This window comes from Hypanus sabinus, chromosome 25 (genome assembly GCF_030144855.1).
Source record: "Hypanus sabinus isolate sHypSab1 chromosome 25, sHypSab1.hap1, whole genome shotgun sequence".
NCBI lineage: Eukaryota > Metazoa > Chordata > Chondrichthyes > Myliobatiformes > Dasyatidae > Hypanus > Hypanus sabinus.
This window is the reverse complement of record NC_082730.1, coordinates 45,399,607-45,416,192: the sequence shown is the minus strand read 5'-3', so window position 1 is coordinate 45,416,192 and position 16,586 is coordinate 45,399,607. Positions and strand designations below refer to the sequence as shown.

The following is a 16,586-nucleotide window of genomic DNA, read 5'->3' as shown; positions in this document are numbered from 1 at the left end:
TTGTTGATGTTTAGTAGGATATTATTATCTTATTATCAATGTGATTTCAAGTCTATTGTATTTATAATTTACTTATTACTATGTTATTTTTTTTGTGTATATGTGAAAATCAATAAAAAGATTGAAAAAGAAAAGAAAGAAATGAGGCAGACTTTTCTTTCTTCAAAAGTTTGTGTCTTTGGAACACTTCTTGAAGTATGGTAGAAACAAAAGACTTTTAATCTTTTTCGGGCAGACATAGATAGGTTCCAGATAAAGCAAAGGGTGAAAGATATAAGGGTAGACATATGCAGAGCCAAGGTTACAATCAGATCAACCATGACCATACTTAATGGCAACGCAGATCAGAAGCATCAAACGACCTACTCCTGCTCCTAGTTCACACATTCAATAATCCTGTAGAGGACAGGCCAGATAAAGAAAGCTTCATATAAGTACAGTAGCTTTTCTCTTCTGGCCTGTTCCCTACGTGGTTAAGAGAGATGCTGTTAAGAGATTAACTTTAAATTAAGCATAGAGAATCTCTCACTCAAGGCACAAGGACACAATGATAATAGAAACAGCCCATTGCCCCTTAGTCTCCTTTTTCACAATCTCAGCCATGGACATACTCATTAGTTGAGCATCTCATAGAACATGCAGCACAGTATGGCCCTTTGGCCCACGTTATGCCAACCTTTCAATCTACTCTAAGATCAATCTAACCCTTCCCTCCTATAGAGCCCTCCATTTTTCTCTCTCCAAGTGCCTATCTAAATACCCCTAATGTCTGATTCCACTACTACCTTAGCAGCACATACCACGCACCTAAATACCTCTTTCTGCGTTTCTGACACCCCTCCTAAATTTTCCTCCAAATGTATTAAAACTCAACAACTCTGAAGATTTCCCATATAATGACAACAACCTCACAGTTCCCTTACTCCACAGTGCTTCTTTACACCTCCTACTCAAGATCCACAAAACCGCCTGTCCAGGTAGGTCTACTGTTTCTTCCTGCTCATGGCCAACTGAACTTGTATCTGCAACCTCAACTGCATTTTATTCCTCTTGGGCCAGACGCCTCCTACCTACATCTGTAACATTTCATGTGTTCTTGATTTCTTCAACCACTTCCAGTTCCCTGGGCCTGACCGCCTTATTGTCAGCATGGATGCCCAGTCCCTATACACTTCTATCATTCAAGAGAAAGGCCTTGAAGCTCTCCACTTCTTTCTAGCCAACAGAACTAACCAGTTCCCCTCCACCATTAATCTCCTCTGTCTGATGGCTCTGGTCCTCACACTCAACAACTACTTCCAGCTCCTCCAAAAGTGGGCTATGCATGGATTCCAGTGATGCCTGCCTTTTTGGTGGAACAGTGAGTAACATTTTCCCACTTCCTTTACTGATGAAGGGTCTCAGCCCGACTATCAACTGTCCTCTCCATAGATGTTGCTTGACCTGCTGAGCTCCTGTGGCAATTTGTGTGTGTTTTGTAAGTTCTGTCTATAATTTAATAAACCTTTATGTCACTCCCCAGTCTCCTTTGCTCCAGGAAAAATGGTTTTAGCCTACTCAGTCTTTCTTTCTTACTCATGATGTCCAGTTCAGGCAACATTCCTGTGAACCTTTTCTACACCCTCTCTTACTCAATCACATTCTTGCTAATGAATGGTGACAAGAGCTGCAAATAATATTCTAAGTGTGGCCTGATCAAAAATCTGTATAACAATAAGATGATGTCCCAACCAAAAGCTACCTTGCATTTGTTGGTATTTTCAGGGACCTATGTATATATACTCCAAGGTATTTTGGTTTAATTCCTCCCTGTAGGGCCTTGCCATTCACGGTGTAGGTCCTAGTCTGGCTTAATATCTCAGAATACATCACTTTACACTTGGCCCCAGTTAAATTCTATCAAAGTTCAAAGTAAGTATATCACATATAACTTTGAGATTAATTTTCATGCAGGCACAAGAAAATAAAGAAAAACAACAGAATAAATGAAAAACCATACACAACAAAGGCAGGGTCCTTGAAAGTAAGTCTAAATGCTATGACATCAGTTCAGCACTGAGGTGAGTGAAGGAGTCGTGTAGGAGCCAGATGGTTGTAGGGCAATGACTGTTTCTGAACTTGACACCATGGGACTTAAGACTCCTGAGAAGAGAGGAAGATGGGTTAAACAGAGGCAGACGGGATGGGCTTAGATGGGGGATTTTGGCTGGGATAGAATAGGCTGAAGAGTGGTCTGTTTTCTGTCTTGGGCCTCAATACTCTAGTCTGTCTTAAAGGCCATGCTGGCAGAGACTGACCTTTGTTCACTTCAAGGTGCTATACCTGCATCCGAGAGTCCAGTCCGTCGAATCCTTCAAGAGACTGTAAATTTGCAAGTTTGGTTAGACGTTCAAAAGTTTGTTTCGTAAAAGGAAATTACAGCCTGTGGGTTGCAGTGTTCAGTTCAAAAGAAGCACCTCTAGTAGTTTTATGAGCTGCCTGTATATTGTGGTATATCGCAAATGCCATCTTGAAGCCATTCCCTTGCCCACTTTTGCAGTCAATCTCGATCCTCATGTAACCACATACAAACTTCCTGATCACGTCATCTAGATTCTCATCCACATACCGTGAACAGTAAATGTCCAAGCACTGATCCCCATGGAGCATCAGTGGTCACAGGGCTCCAATGAGAAAAGTAACTCTCTACAAACACCCTAATTCCCATTGCCAAAAAGAATTTTTATTCAATGCACTTTCTTGCCCTGGAACACCTGACCTAACCTTCTGGATCAGTCTACCATTCAATACCTTGTTATGGGCTTTGAAGAAGTCCACGTAAACGGCATCCACCAGTCTGCACTTGTCAATGCTCTCGGACATTTATCTGAACAAAGAACATAGCCTATAGTACAGGAACTTTGGCCCACGATGCTGTGCCAATCTTTAACCTACTCGTCCCTCCCCCACCTTAGTCCTCCATTTTTCTATTATCCACCTGCTTATCTAAGTCTCTTAAATTTCTCTAATGTAGCAGACTACTACCATCTCTGGCAGCAGGTAGCATGCATCCACCACTCTTTGACATCCCTCATACTTTCCTCCAATCACCTTCAAATTAAGTCCTCTCACATTAGCCATTGCAGCCCTGGGAAAACAGGTGCTAGCTCTCTATTCAATCTATGCCTCTAATAATCCGGCAGGGTCTCCCACACACCCACCTCTCTCTGTGTATAAAATATTACCTTAACATCCTTCCTATACTTCCTCCAATCACCTTCAAATTATTTCCTCATATTAGCCGGTTCTGTTCTGGGGTTGCCCACTCGATTTATGCTGATCATCTTGAACCTACTATCAAGTCGCCTCTCACTCTCCTTCACGAAAAGAGACCAAACTTGATCAACCTGTTTCCAGAAGACATGCTCTCGAATGCAGGCAGCATCCTGACAAACCTCCTCCGCACCCCCTCTAACTTTCACATCCAATAATAAACTGACAAACACAAAAAGTTCAGTTATATGAGACATAATCTCACAAAAACAAAGCCAAACTAATTATTCCAAATCAGTCCTTGCCTTTCCAAATATAAGTGACTTCCCCGTCTCTCACAACCCCTGCAGGAACTCCCCCACCACTGATGTCAGGCTCACCAGTCTGCAATTCTCTAAGTTCAAAGTAAATTTATTATCACAGTACATACACGTCACCATATATAACCCTGAGATTCATTTTCTTGAGTACATTCACAGTAAATACAAAGAAACACAACAGAATCACTGAGACTGCACACGATAGGATAGGCCATCAAATGTAAACACAAAAAGAAAAATAAACAAATAAGCAATAAATATCAAGAACATGAAATGAAGAGTTCTTGAAAGTGAGTCCATAGGTTGTGGAAACAGTTCAATGATGGGGCCAGTTAAGTTATCCCAAGAGCCCAATGCTTGAAAGGTAATTACTGTTCCTGAACTTAGTGGTATGGGACCTGAGGAGGCGGGGTTGGCTTTACAAATTATGGACTGGGCCGTATTCATCACTTTTTGTAGGCTTGTCCTTGCAACATACTCACATTAGCCATCCCGTATTGCACCCCTGGTTAATAAAGATACAAGAATCTTCCCAAGATCCTCTTCCTTTACTTCAATCATCGCAGCAGGTACACTTGGTCAGCTTCCAAGGGATTTATCCATCTTTCTACTTCAAACTCACTAGCACCTTCTCCTTTGTGAAGTCAATATGGTTCAGGATCTCACTACCCTCTCTGAACTCACTAGCTATCATATCCTAAACACAAGAGATTTTGAAGGCTGGGTGATGGGTCTTAGCCCGAACTGTTGACTTTTACTCCCCTCCATAGATGTTGCCTGACCTGCTGAGTTGCTCCAGTATTTTCTGTGGGTTGCTCAAACATTCCAACATCTGCAGAATTTCGTGTTTATATATTCAGCAACCCCACTTCTGCTAACATTTCTTTCTTCTCAAAATATCTTCCTTCAAATCATCTCATTCCCTGTACTCACTTGGTTAAGTCGGGAGGGATGAACGGTCCCAGCCCAAAACATCGTCTGTTTCTTCTCCTCCATAGATGCTGCCTAACCTGCCGAGTTCCTCCTGCATCTTGTGTGCAGGATGCTCTGGATTTTCAGCATCTGTAGAATCTTAGATACTTGACTGCTTGGATCTCATTTTCCTATATTCCAAGTGACAAATAAAGCTAATCTCAATCTTTTTTCTTACCCCCTCACTTGGTCTCACCAATCACCTGCCAGCTTGTTATTCCACCCCCCCCCCCCACTTCTCATTCTGGCTTCTGCCCCTTCCTTTCAAGCGCTGAGGAAGGGCCTTGTCCCAGGTCATCAACTGTTTATTACACTGTAGATGATGCATTCTGTGAGCTTTCATGCTCTCCTCTGTCCCTTACTCATAACAGGCACAGGCTAGAGCCAAGATCAGGCTACCCCCAAACCTTACTTCACTCCTTTGTTCCAAGGTAGGCTTAAACCAAGTCCAAGGAGAAATGGTCAGACTTCATATTGGCTCTGCACTTCACCTTATTTATCCAGCAACATCGTGCATTTTAAGTTAAGGCTTGGGCAGGAATTTTCACCTTTTACTTTCCACTTAAGAAGCAAGTATACTCCAAATTTCTTGGCATTTTTACCACTGTTAGGACAGCACATTAGCGTAGCAGTTAGAGCAATATTACAGCACCAGCGATCACTGTTCAGAGTTCAATTCCCACCATAGTCTGTAAGGAGCTTGTATATTCTCCCTGTAGGCTTCCTCTGCATGTTCCAGTTTCCTTCCACAGTTCAAAGACGGAAGGGTTAGTAAACTGGGAGCAGACTGGGTTGGTGATGGAAGGGTGGCGATAACTGTAGGCTATCCCCAGCACTTCCTTGGATTGTCCTGGTCATTGGTGCAAATTTCGATGTGCATGTGACAAATAAAGCTAATTAGTAATCACGTGATTTGAATCCAGTAGCAACTATTTTCCAATCGTTCAGGATGAGATAATTTGGCCAAATCTCCTGATACACATTGAATACATTGGACACTCTGAAGTAAGGTTTTTGGGTAGCCTGATCTTGGCTCTAGCCTGTGCCTGTTCCTGATACACACTGGACTAAAATCAATTGTTCAGACTGCTTCTCATTACCTGGATGATCAGGTGTATACCGTCTGCATCCTACCTGAAAGGTTGAGGTCAGCAAGTACAACATTGGTGAGAAATCCGTGTATGTCGAACTGTATCTGCCCATTCTTCACATTGTCCGTGATGATGCTTTTCACGGACCCTAGCGCCAGCATGCAAGCCTCATGAATCTTCCACCTGCCAAACAAAAAAAATCAGTCACTCATGTGTGGATGGAGAGCGAGCGGGTGATCACACATCAGCAGAATGTAATCACCAGAGTTACACCTCAAAACCTGTAGCTTGCAGCTGTCCATCCAGTATCAACATCAGGGGCAAACAGCTCACCCAATGCTGTCTTCCTCTAGCTAACTGTTAACTATCAGGATTGGGAGGGGATAGCTTCTGACGCAACAAGGTGAGAACAGACAGGTCAACGCACACAAGATGCTGGAGGAACTCAGCAGGTCAGGGAGCATCTATGAACAGTTTATGTTTTGGGCCGAGACCCTTCATCAGGACTGGAAAGGAAGGGGAAAGATGCCAGAAGGAAAAGCTGGGGTAAGAGGAAGAACTAACCAGAGGATAATACGTTAGTCCTGGTGGGGGAAGCAGTATTGGTAGGGGACTCAATATTCAGAGGAGCAGTTAGGAGATTCTGTGGACATTAAAGGAACACACAGATGGTATGTTGCCTCTCAGGTGCCAGGGTCACGGACATCTCAGATTGCATCTACAACACTTTTTTGGGGGGGTGGGAAGAGCAGTCAGATGTTTTGGTAGATATTTAAGATAGTTATGGGAGATTTTAACATGCAGGTCAATTGGGAAAATCAGATTGGTAATGGATCTCGAGAGTGAGTTTGTTGATTGTCTATGGGATGACTTTTTAGAACACTTTGTCACTGAGCATACTGGGGGAACAGTTATACTGGATTGGACGTTATGTAATAAACCGAAGGCGATTAGAGAGCTGAAGGTAAAGGAAGGTAATATGATCCAACTTGAAATTTGACAAGGAAAAGTAAAGTCTGACATAGCAGTATTTCAATGGAGTAAAGGAAATTATAGTGGTATGAGAGGAGTTGGCCAAAGAAAATTGGAAGGAGATGCTGGCAGGGATGCAATGATGTGAGTTTCTGGGAAAAATGAGGAAGATGCAGGAGAGATGTATCCCAAAAACAAAGAAATACACAAATGGCAAAATAGTACAACCATACCTGACAAGGGAAGTCAAAGCCAATGTAAAATCAAAACAGAGGGTATACAACAAAGCAAAAATTAGCAAGAAGAGGATTGGGAAGCTTTCAAAATCCTACAAGCGCAACCAAAATAATCATTAGGAAGGAAAAGATGAAATATGAAAGCAAGCTAGCAAACAATATCAAAGTGGATAGTAAAAAATTTTCAAGTATGTAAAAAATAAAAGAGATGGAGAGTTGATATAGGACCACTAGAAAATGACTATTTTGCATCAGAATTCACTGTGGAAGACACTAGTAGTGTGCCAGATGTTGAAGGGTGTGATGGAAGAGGAGTGAGTGTGATTACTATTATAAGGGTGAAGGAGCTCAAAAAGCTGTAAGACCTAAGGGTATATAAGTCACCCGGACCAGATGAATTACACCCTCGGGTTCTGCAAGAAGTAGAATAAGTGATTATGCAGGCATTAGTAATGACCTTTCAAAAATCATTGGACTCTGGCATAGTGCCAGAGGACCAGAAAATTGCAAATATCACTCCACTCTAAGAAAGGAGGAAGGAAGCAGGAAGAAAAATTATAAACCAGTTAGCCTGACATCAATGGTTGGGAGATGCTGGAGTCAACTGTTAAGGACGAGGTTATGGAGTGAATTTGTGGAATTTGTTACCACAGGCAGCTACAGGAGGCCAAGTTATTAGGTGTATTTAAAACCGAGACTGATAGATTCTTGATTGGACAAGGTTATGGGGAGAAGGCCGGGGAGTGGGGCTGAAGAGGGGAAAAAGGATCAGCCATGACTGAATGGCACAGCAGATTCAATGGCGTAATTGTGCCTCTATCGCTTATGGGCTGTAGAAGAAAGAGGGTAGGAGAGGAGAGTGAACCTGGGGAGAAAGGGAAAGGAGGAGGGGCACTGGGGGAGATAAGGGGAAGAGCTAAGTTAGAGTGGGGAATAAAAGAGTTAAGTGGCAGGGGAAAAGAAAAAGAGAAAAAAAATTACTGCAAGGAGAAATTGATGTTCACGTCTTCACAAATGGAACACGACTTGTTTCTCCTCCATCCTGACCTCACTGGAGAAAAAGAGGTGGCCCTGGACCAACACGTTTGGATGGGTATGACAATAGGGATTAAAATGGTTGGCTACTGGGATTTCCAGCTTTGCATGTTGGGACGGGAATGGCAACAGGAATTAAAATGGTTGGCTACCAGGAATTCCAGCTTTGGCAGATGGAAGAGAAGTGCTTGACAAAGTGGTCCCCCAATCTACCAGCTTTACCTCAGGCGGTAATGTAAAAATTCTCCAAATTCTGATGTAAAAGCCAAGTGTAGTAGAAAGATTAGGAGAGCAAAAAATACTTTGTGCAAACTAACTTTACTCATTGGTCACTTTATTAGGTAGAACTGCTCGTTAAAGCAAATACATGGCACCAACTGAACGCATAAAAGCATGCAAGAGGTTCAGTTGTTGTTTAGACCAAACATAAGAAAGGCGAAGAAATGTGTTTTAAGTGACCTTGACCACAGAATTATTGATGGTGCCAGACAGGGTGGTTTGAGTAACTCCGAAATAGCTGATCTCCTGGGATCTTTTAACCTAAACTAAGATCAATTTACCTCCAAGAGAACCACAACTTGTCGTGGTTTAGAGGCCTCAATTACCCAGAGAGCTATGATGGCTAGAATCAGAACATTATGCTTTGGCCAAACAGGTCAAAGGGTAGAGGCTAAACTAAGTGTGCTGCATCAGTCGTCCAGGTTTGGGAGTTCAGCTAAAGGCTTAACAAGCCTGATTGATTAAACAAAACTGTTCTTCATCTGTGTGTAAGTTACACAGTTATGAGGAATGTTGACGAGGGTAAGGCATTGGATGTAGTCTATATGGACTTCAGCAAAGCCTTTGACAAAGTTCCACATGGAAGGTTAGTTAAGAAGGTTCAGTCGTTAGGTATTAATGCTGGAGTAATAAAATGGATTCAACAGTGGCTAGATGGGAGATGCCAGAGAGTAGTGGTGGATAATTGTTTATCGGGATAGAGGCCGGTGACTAGCGGGGTGCCTCAGGGATCTGTTTTGGGCCCAATGTTGTTTGTAATATACATAAATGATCTGGATGATGGGGTGGTAAATTGGATTAGTAAGTATGCCAATGATACTAAGGTAGGAGGTGTTGTGGATAATGAGGTGGGTTTTCAAAGCTTGCAGGGAGATTTATGCCGGTTAGAAGAATGGGCTGAACATTGGCAGATGGAGTTTAATGCTGAGAAGTGTGAGGTTCTACATTTTGGCAGGAATAATCCAAATAGAACATACAGGGTAAATGGTAGGGCATTGAGGAATGCAGAGGAACAGAGAGATCTAGGAATAACAGTGCATAGTTCCCTGAAGGTGGAGTCTCATGTAGATAGGGTGGTGAAGAAGGCTTTTGGAACGCTGGCCTTTATAAATCAAAGCATTGAGTATAGAAGTTGGGATGTAATGTTAAAATTGTACAAGGCATTGGTAAGGCCAAATTTAGAATATTGTGTGCAGTTCTGGTCACCGAATTATAGGAAAGATATCAATAAATTAGAGAGAGTGCAGAGACGATTTACTAGGATGTTACCTGGGTTTCAGCACTTAAGTTACAGAAAAAGGTTGAACAAGTTAGGTCTCTATTCATTGGAGCGTAGAAGGTTGAGGGGGGATTTGATCGAGGTATTTAAAATTTTGAGAGGGATAGATAGAGTTGACGTGAATAGGCTGTTTCCATTGAGAGTAGGGGAGATTCAAACGAGAGGACATGATTTGAGAGTTAGGGGGCAGAAGTTGAAGGGAAAAACGAGGGGGTATTTCTTTACTCAGAGAGTGATAGGTGTGTGGAATGAGCTTCCTGTAGAAGTAGTAGAGGCCAGTTCAGTTGTGTCATTTAAGGTAAAATTGGATAGGTATATGGACAGGAAAGGAGTGGAGGGTTATGGGCTGAGTGCGGGTAGGTGGGACTAGGTGAGATTAAGAGTTCGGCACGGACTAGGAGGGCCGAGATGGCCTGTTTCTGTGCTGTGATTGTTATATATGGTTATATATATGGTAATGGTATTCCAGAGTCACCACCCGGGACCTGAATGGCTGACCCTGAGCCATAGCTGGGGCACTATAGTGAAAGTGGCCAAGGACAGACAGATAGATGTCAAGGCTGCCCTAAATGACAGCAGCATAACGGACAGTAAGTAAGAAAGATCAACCTAACTCTTCCCTCCAACTTAACCCTCTGTTGTTGTTCTGCTAATTATCATGAGCTAGGATCTCTATCAATCCATCTCGGGAACACATGGCTTTAAGTCATTCCGCTAATTATTAAACCTCAACCGATGAAGGCTCTAGCCAGGCCGTGCAGATTTCACTTACCAGTGGACATTGCCAGCACGCTTGGCCTGCTCAGCTTCCTGCAGATGTCTAGTTGCAGCTGCTGCAAGGGCAATGGCACTTTCATTCTGAAAGTCACTTACAACGGCCTGAAACAGCAAAATGAGAAACCACTGTTAGCTATTCTAGAAGGGCTTTCAAGTGAGAAAAGAAAAGTTAAAGGAACTGCTCACCAATGTGCTAGGTTGAGTAGCTGAATGGACTAAAGAAGTTTACAAAGTTCAAAGTAAATTTATTATCAAAGTATGCAGGTCTACCCTGAGATTCTTTTTCTTGCAGGTATTCACAGTACATAACTCTTTCCATGGACGGTCCCAAGCCCAGCTGCAAAAGCAGGAGGGTTAGGCATGGGGGTAACAAAGCCTTGCTGTAAAAAAAACCCAGAACTACAGAAACACCAACTGAAGGTCCAAAGATGTCATCCAGGGAGAGGAAGGATCTTTGCCTAGATGGTGAAAGTGGAAGCCACGTGGCCAATCAAACTCTGGTAAGTTGCTGTCAGCGGCCTATGCCCCAGTATGGGCTATAGGCTTAAAAAGAGTTCACAGTAGATACGAAGAAACACAATACAATCAATTAAAAACCACATGAACAAAACTGGACAACCAATGTGCAAAGGATAACAAATTGTACAATTATAAAAATAAAAACAAAATAATAAGTAATAAAGGAGACCGCCTCTGTCTGTCGATGGAGTAGCAGTAATTTTCTGCTGCTCTTACGTTTTCTCTCTCTCCCCCCAGTTTAAATTTTGAATTTAAAATTTTTAATTGCTGATTCTTGAAGAGGAGTATTATGTCTATGTCTACTGTTATGAATGTACCACAGCTCTGAGAGGCTGAAGGGGCGGAAGCAGCCCCCTCCTTCCGGAGAGCACTATTAATTCGGGTCTCGGACCCAGGAAAATGAGAGACAATGTAATGGTTTTGGCCATTGCTCTTAGAGACACATGTGCTAAGGGCATGACCCTGCTACGTGACAGCTACCACGGATATGGACACCCTCGGGCAATGTGGGGGTGGGGATTGCATCACCCTACTTTGGTGGACATCTACAACTCGGCAAGTCAAGATAAAAGGGGACTGCAGGAGGCGGTACCCCAGAGAGACGCACCAGAAGGACTCGATCGCTCAATGCTCCCGTGATAGCTGGAAACCAGTCAAAAGCCACGTGCGCTCCGTAACTTCTCTGCCTGGGGAGCAGGTGGCTGATAATACCTAGAAGGACTTCGAACTAATAACAGGGAAACAACGCTCCCCTGATTCAACGGTGTTGCTTCGTCAAAGACCCGGGCAAGTTTTTCCCGTTTCTCTCTGAAAAACGTGAAACGCAGCGGTTCCCCAAAAAGACTGAAGCCTGCAAACTTCTGAGTGACTTTTATATTTCCAACGGACAATATATTATCCCCTAGACAACAGTCGAGATTATTTTCTTAATGATGATTATTGCTATACCCGCGCTTTAGATTGAGTTTTGCCGATGTATATGTTCTGAATGTTTGTATTAACCTTACTTTTGTGCTCCCCCTTTATGAATAAAATGTTCAAAAATAGTGCCATCAGACTCCAACGGACCTCTCTATCTTTGCTGGTGAGTTATCCAGTTACGGGATACGTAACACTACGAGAAGCGGAAAGAATCTGCATGAACCTACTGATAAAGGTAATGGAAAAGATGCCGAAGGAAAGACCTGATGAAATGCCATCAAGGGCTGAAGATATCGTTCGGACAATGAATTCAATTCAAGATCAGAACAGGGCAATTAAAGATCAACTGGAAAAGAATAATAATGAAACAATGGTAAACATGCCTCTGTCCCAACTTTTGTTGAGTGTGTTGCAGCCATCAAATTCTAAATTTGTGTATATTTGTAAAATACAATTAAGTTGATCAGTAAAACTATTGAAAATCTTTTCTTTGTACTTTTGTCAGTTAAATAAAGGTTCACGTGAATTAACATAACACAGATATTTGGTTTTATTGCATTTTGGAAAATATCCCAACTTTTCTGGAAATGGGGTTTGTACAACCGGTTTGGAAAAATATCAAAATATTATAGACCAAGAAACTAGGTCTCACCAAGGCAATATATGAATGGTTGGATTGCGAGAAGGAACTGAAAATGGAGACTTAACGGTTTACTTTGGTAAACTCTTTCAAACTCTATTTCCGACTATTTTATCACAGCCGCCTACTATTGAAAGAGCACATAGGCTGTCTACTTCGAAATTTAAAGACTCAACCAGACCAAGATTTATTTTGGTTCACTAACCTGCTCATCATTACATCCTATTGGATTTTTCTTTGGAAAGAAGATTTACAGTTCAAGTTTGACTGTTTAAATGGCTAATTAGATATTTGACTGAGAAAAGAGGATAAAAGGATTTGTTTCTTTTATCTAATATTTGGTTTGATGTTTCTTTTTGTTGTTTAATTTACTAATTGGTAGTTTTTTTCCTACTAATAGGGTTTCTTTTTATATATATATCTGGGAGGGTTTAGTTACTTATATTACGTTAATATTTTTGTAAATTTGAAGGCAACACGAGTGAATCTGCAGATGCTGGAAATAAATAAAAACACAAACTGCTGGCAGAACTCAGCAGCCCAGACAGCATCTATGGGAGGAGGTAGTGACAACGTTTCGGGCCGAAACCCTTCATCCTCCGTTGATACCCCTGCCCCCCCCCCCCCAATCCCTATCTATTATTTTAGTCTGGTTCTCTTTCTCTCGTTTCTCCCCCCCTCACTATAATTCTCCCCCCCCAGCCCTACCTTTCTTTCTCTTTTATTTCCCATAATTCTCCACCTTCCCCCTAGCCCATTTCCCTCCAGCCTATCACTTCCCAGCTCTCTACTTTATCCCTTTCCCCACTTCTTATCCCCCCCGACCATCCTGTTACTTCACTCCTGATGAAGGGTTTCGGCCCAAAACGTTGTCACTACCTCCTCCCATAGATGCTGTCTGGCCTGCTGAGTTCTGCCAACATTTTGTGTTTTTATTTTTGTAAATTTGGTTTTGTTAAATATACTATTAACCTTTTTATCTGTTTTATTACAGCGTCCTATAACCAAATTTAAAGTTTTCTTAGAGATTTAAAACTAAACTTAAGATGGTGCTGGTTTTGCTCTCTAAGAGATATTATTTTGGATCTTTTTTTGTTTAATATATGATGGAATGTAAACACTCTCCTTTGTTGAAACTTTACTGTCTTTCTTGCAACGTCATTTTATTTTACTGTGTACTGGCTGGGGGGAGGGAGAGACGAGACCGACAGAGTGGCCCATGGCTTTGTATTCTATCTTAGCTCACTTGCCTTTTTTTCGGGCTTTTGGAAAGGTGGGTGGGTTTAGAGTTAGGAGTTTTTACCCATTGGGTGGTTCCGGAGCTTGCGTGTTTTCTATATGGTTGTATTCCTCAACACCGCCATCTTTGATAATTCCGTATTGGTATGTGTTCTGCGCATGTATAAAGTAAACTAGAATAAAATTATAGTATGGCAGTTAAACGGATTAATGTAATAAGTTAGAATGTATGTGGTTGGAATCATCCTATTAAACGAAAAGAGTCTTTTAAAATTATTAATCAATTCCAACCTGATATAATTTTTGCTCAGGAGACAAATTATCAGGGCGGGAGACCAAAATAGATCTTCTGCCCTGGTGGAATGGATTACTGTTCCATGTTACCTCTCAGAGTAAAACTAAAGGCGTATCTATCTTTATTAAATCTATTATATTAGATATATATTTACTTGAGGATATTGAATCAGATTCTAACGGTAGATTTTTCATTGTTAAAGGAGTGATTTGTAATAGAAAGGTTGTTTTGGTCAATTTGTATGGTCCTAATTTAGATGATCCTTTTTTGAAAAAAAGTATTTGCTTTATTGCCGGATTTAAAAGAATATATGTTGATAAAGGGTGGGGATTTTAACTGTTGTTTAAATCCTTTGATTGACAAGAGCTCAACTAATCAGCGACTTCCAAATCATTCTGCATCAGTTATTAACTCCTTTTTGACCGATTGATCGAATTATGGAGGCATTTGCACCCTGATAACAGAGAATATTCCTTTTTATTTTCATGTCTATAAAAAAAATTTGAGGATTCATTATACTATAATTGATCCCCGCCTTTTGCCTAATGTTAAAAACTGTGAATATGACGTTATTGCTATATCTAATCATGCGCCTTTTGAGTTTGTCCTTCGAATTTGATGATGTTATTTTTGTCCATCCACCATGGCATATGTCTCAGACTTTGTTGCAAAACTCTGATTTTATCAGTTTTATTGAAAGCCAGATAAAAGAATTTTTTCTTTTTAAGGATATAGGAGGTATGTCCAAATTAATTATATGGGATACATTCAAAGCATTTTTACATGGTCAGACTATTTCTTATTCAGCTAAACTTGAAAAACAGACTAAAGCAGAATTAGATAAAATTTCAAAACAAATTAAAGATTTAGGTAATATCTATCCGACTTCCCTAATATTGACTTATTCAAATTAAAGAGCCAATTTTATATGTTTGGAGATAAAAATAATAAACTACTTGCATCTCAATTAAAATTGGCTGGAGCCAAAAGGCAAATTTTAAAAATACATAGAAAGGATGGTACCCTAGCTTGGGAATATGAAGAAATTAATAAGATTTTTAGACTGAACTTTATAAATCTCAATGTCCAGTAGATTCTTCTGAAATGAGTGTGTTTTTTTAAATGAAAGATTGCTTTTCAAAAAATTTCTGCTGAGGACCAAAAAACTCTTGATGCCCAAATTATTGAATCCAAAATTCATAAAGCTATTTTTTCAATGCAATCTGATAAAGCCCCAGGACTTGATGGTTATCCTGTAGAATTTTATAAAAAATTTGGTAAATTGCTTTCTCCATATATATTGGAGATGCTTAAAGATTCTTTTCTGAAAAGTGATTTACCCTCTACTTTTTATGAGGCTTCTATTTCTTTATTTCTCAAAAAGGATAAAGATCCTACTGATTGTGCCTCACACAGACCTATTTCATTATTGAATGTTGATGCTAAGATTCTCTCAAAGATAATGGCCAATCAGTTGGAGACTATTTAGGGTTTAATCATTTTTAAAGATCTAACAGGCTTTATAAAGGGTCATTATTCTTTTTCAAATGTTCAAAGACTATTTAACATTATATATTTGCCCTCTTCTAAAACTCCACAATGCATTGTATCTTTGGATGCTGAAAAAGCACTTGATCGAGTCGAATGGAAATATTTATTTAATGTTTTAGAAAAATTTGGTTTTGGTATTAATTTTAATGATCGCATTAAAATGATATATAAAGCTCCTATTGCTACTGTTGTCACTAATAATTGTAGGTCTCCTTTTTTCAGCTATCACGGGGGACAAGTCAAGGTTGCCCATTAAGCCCTTTGTTATTTAACTTAATATTAGAATCCCTGGCTATTGCTCTTCGTGAAGCCAAAAATATTCATGGGATTTTTGTGAATGAGACCATGCACAAGATCTCTCTTTATGCTGATGATTTATTGGTGTATATATATTTAAGCCTGAAGAATCTATTCCTGCTTTGCTGAAATTATTTGACAAATCTGGAGATTTTTCAGGATATAAAATAAATTCTAGTCAAAGAGAATTACTCCCTTTAAATGAATCTATCTATATATATATATCATATTCCTTTTAAAGTTATGGATTCTTTTAGATATTTAGGTGTCATAATTACTAAAAAAAAAAATAAGAATTTTTACAAAATCAATTTTCCTCCTTTAGTGGACTCTATGAAGTACTCATTTAGTAGATGGAGTCCACTTACATTTTCACTTGTTGGTCGTTTTCAAGTAATTAAAATGACGATTTTACCAAAATTTTTATATTTATTTCAGAATATTCCTTTTTTTTTACTAAGAAGTTTTTTGATCGGATTGATTCTATTATTCGATCTTTTATTTGGGATAATAAAAGACCAAAAATTAGTAAATGTCATTTACAAAAGTTGAAAAAGGATGGAGGTCTCACTTTACCTAATCTAAGAATGTATTATTGGGCTGTTAATTTGCGATATATGCCCCTTTGGTTATATTGGGGTGATAGGAATGATCGGCCAATTTGGGTAGACCTGGAACTGAAAGCTGTGAAACAGTTTTATTTAACTTCGTTATTAGGAGTTGCTCTACCTATACAATTAGCTCAAGTTGTTAATTTAAACCTATATCCTGTGGTTAAGCACTCTTTACAAATTTGGCTCCAGTTCTGCAATTTTTTTCATTTTAAAGAATTTAAACTTTGTAGTATAATTTATCATAATTACTTTTTTAAACCTTCCTGGAGTGATCCAATGTTTTTACTTCGGAAGAAT

The 16,586-nt window shown here is 40.0% G+C and overlaps 1 protein-coding gene across 2 annotated transcripts in view; it reads right to left on the bottom strand.

Moving 5' to 3' along the window:
• The window catches only part of ipo9 (importin 9), a 149,990-nt gene that overhangs the window by 71,868 nt on the left and 61,536 nt on the right, over positions 1–16,586 (bottom strand). For both annotated transcript variants that reach the window (XM_059950511.1, XM_059950510.1), the window contains exons 12-13: positions 10,209–10,315; positions 5,679–5,818 (exon numbers count right to left, since the gene is read on the bottom strand). In XM_059950511.1, the coding sequence (XP_059806494.1) occupies positions 5,679–5,818; positions 10,209–10,315 (247 nt within the window). The remainder of the gene's footprint in view (positions 1–5,678; positions 5,819–10,208; positions 10,316–16,586) is intronic.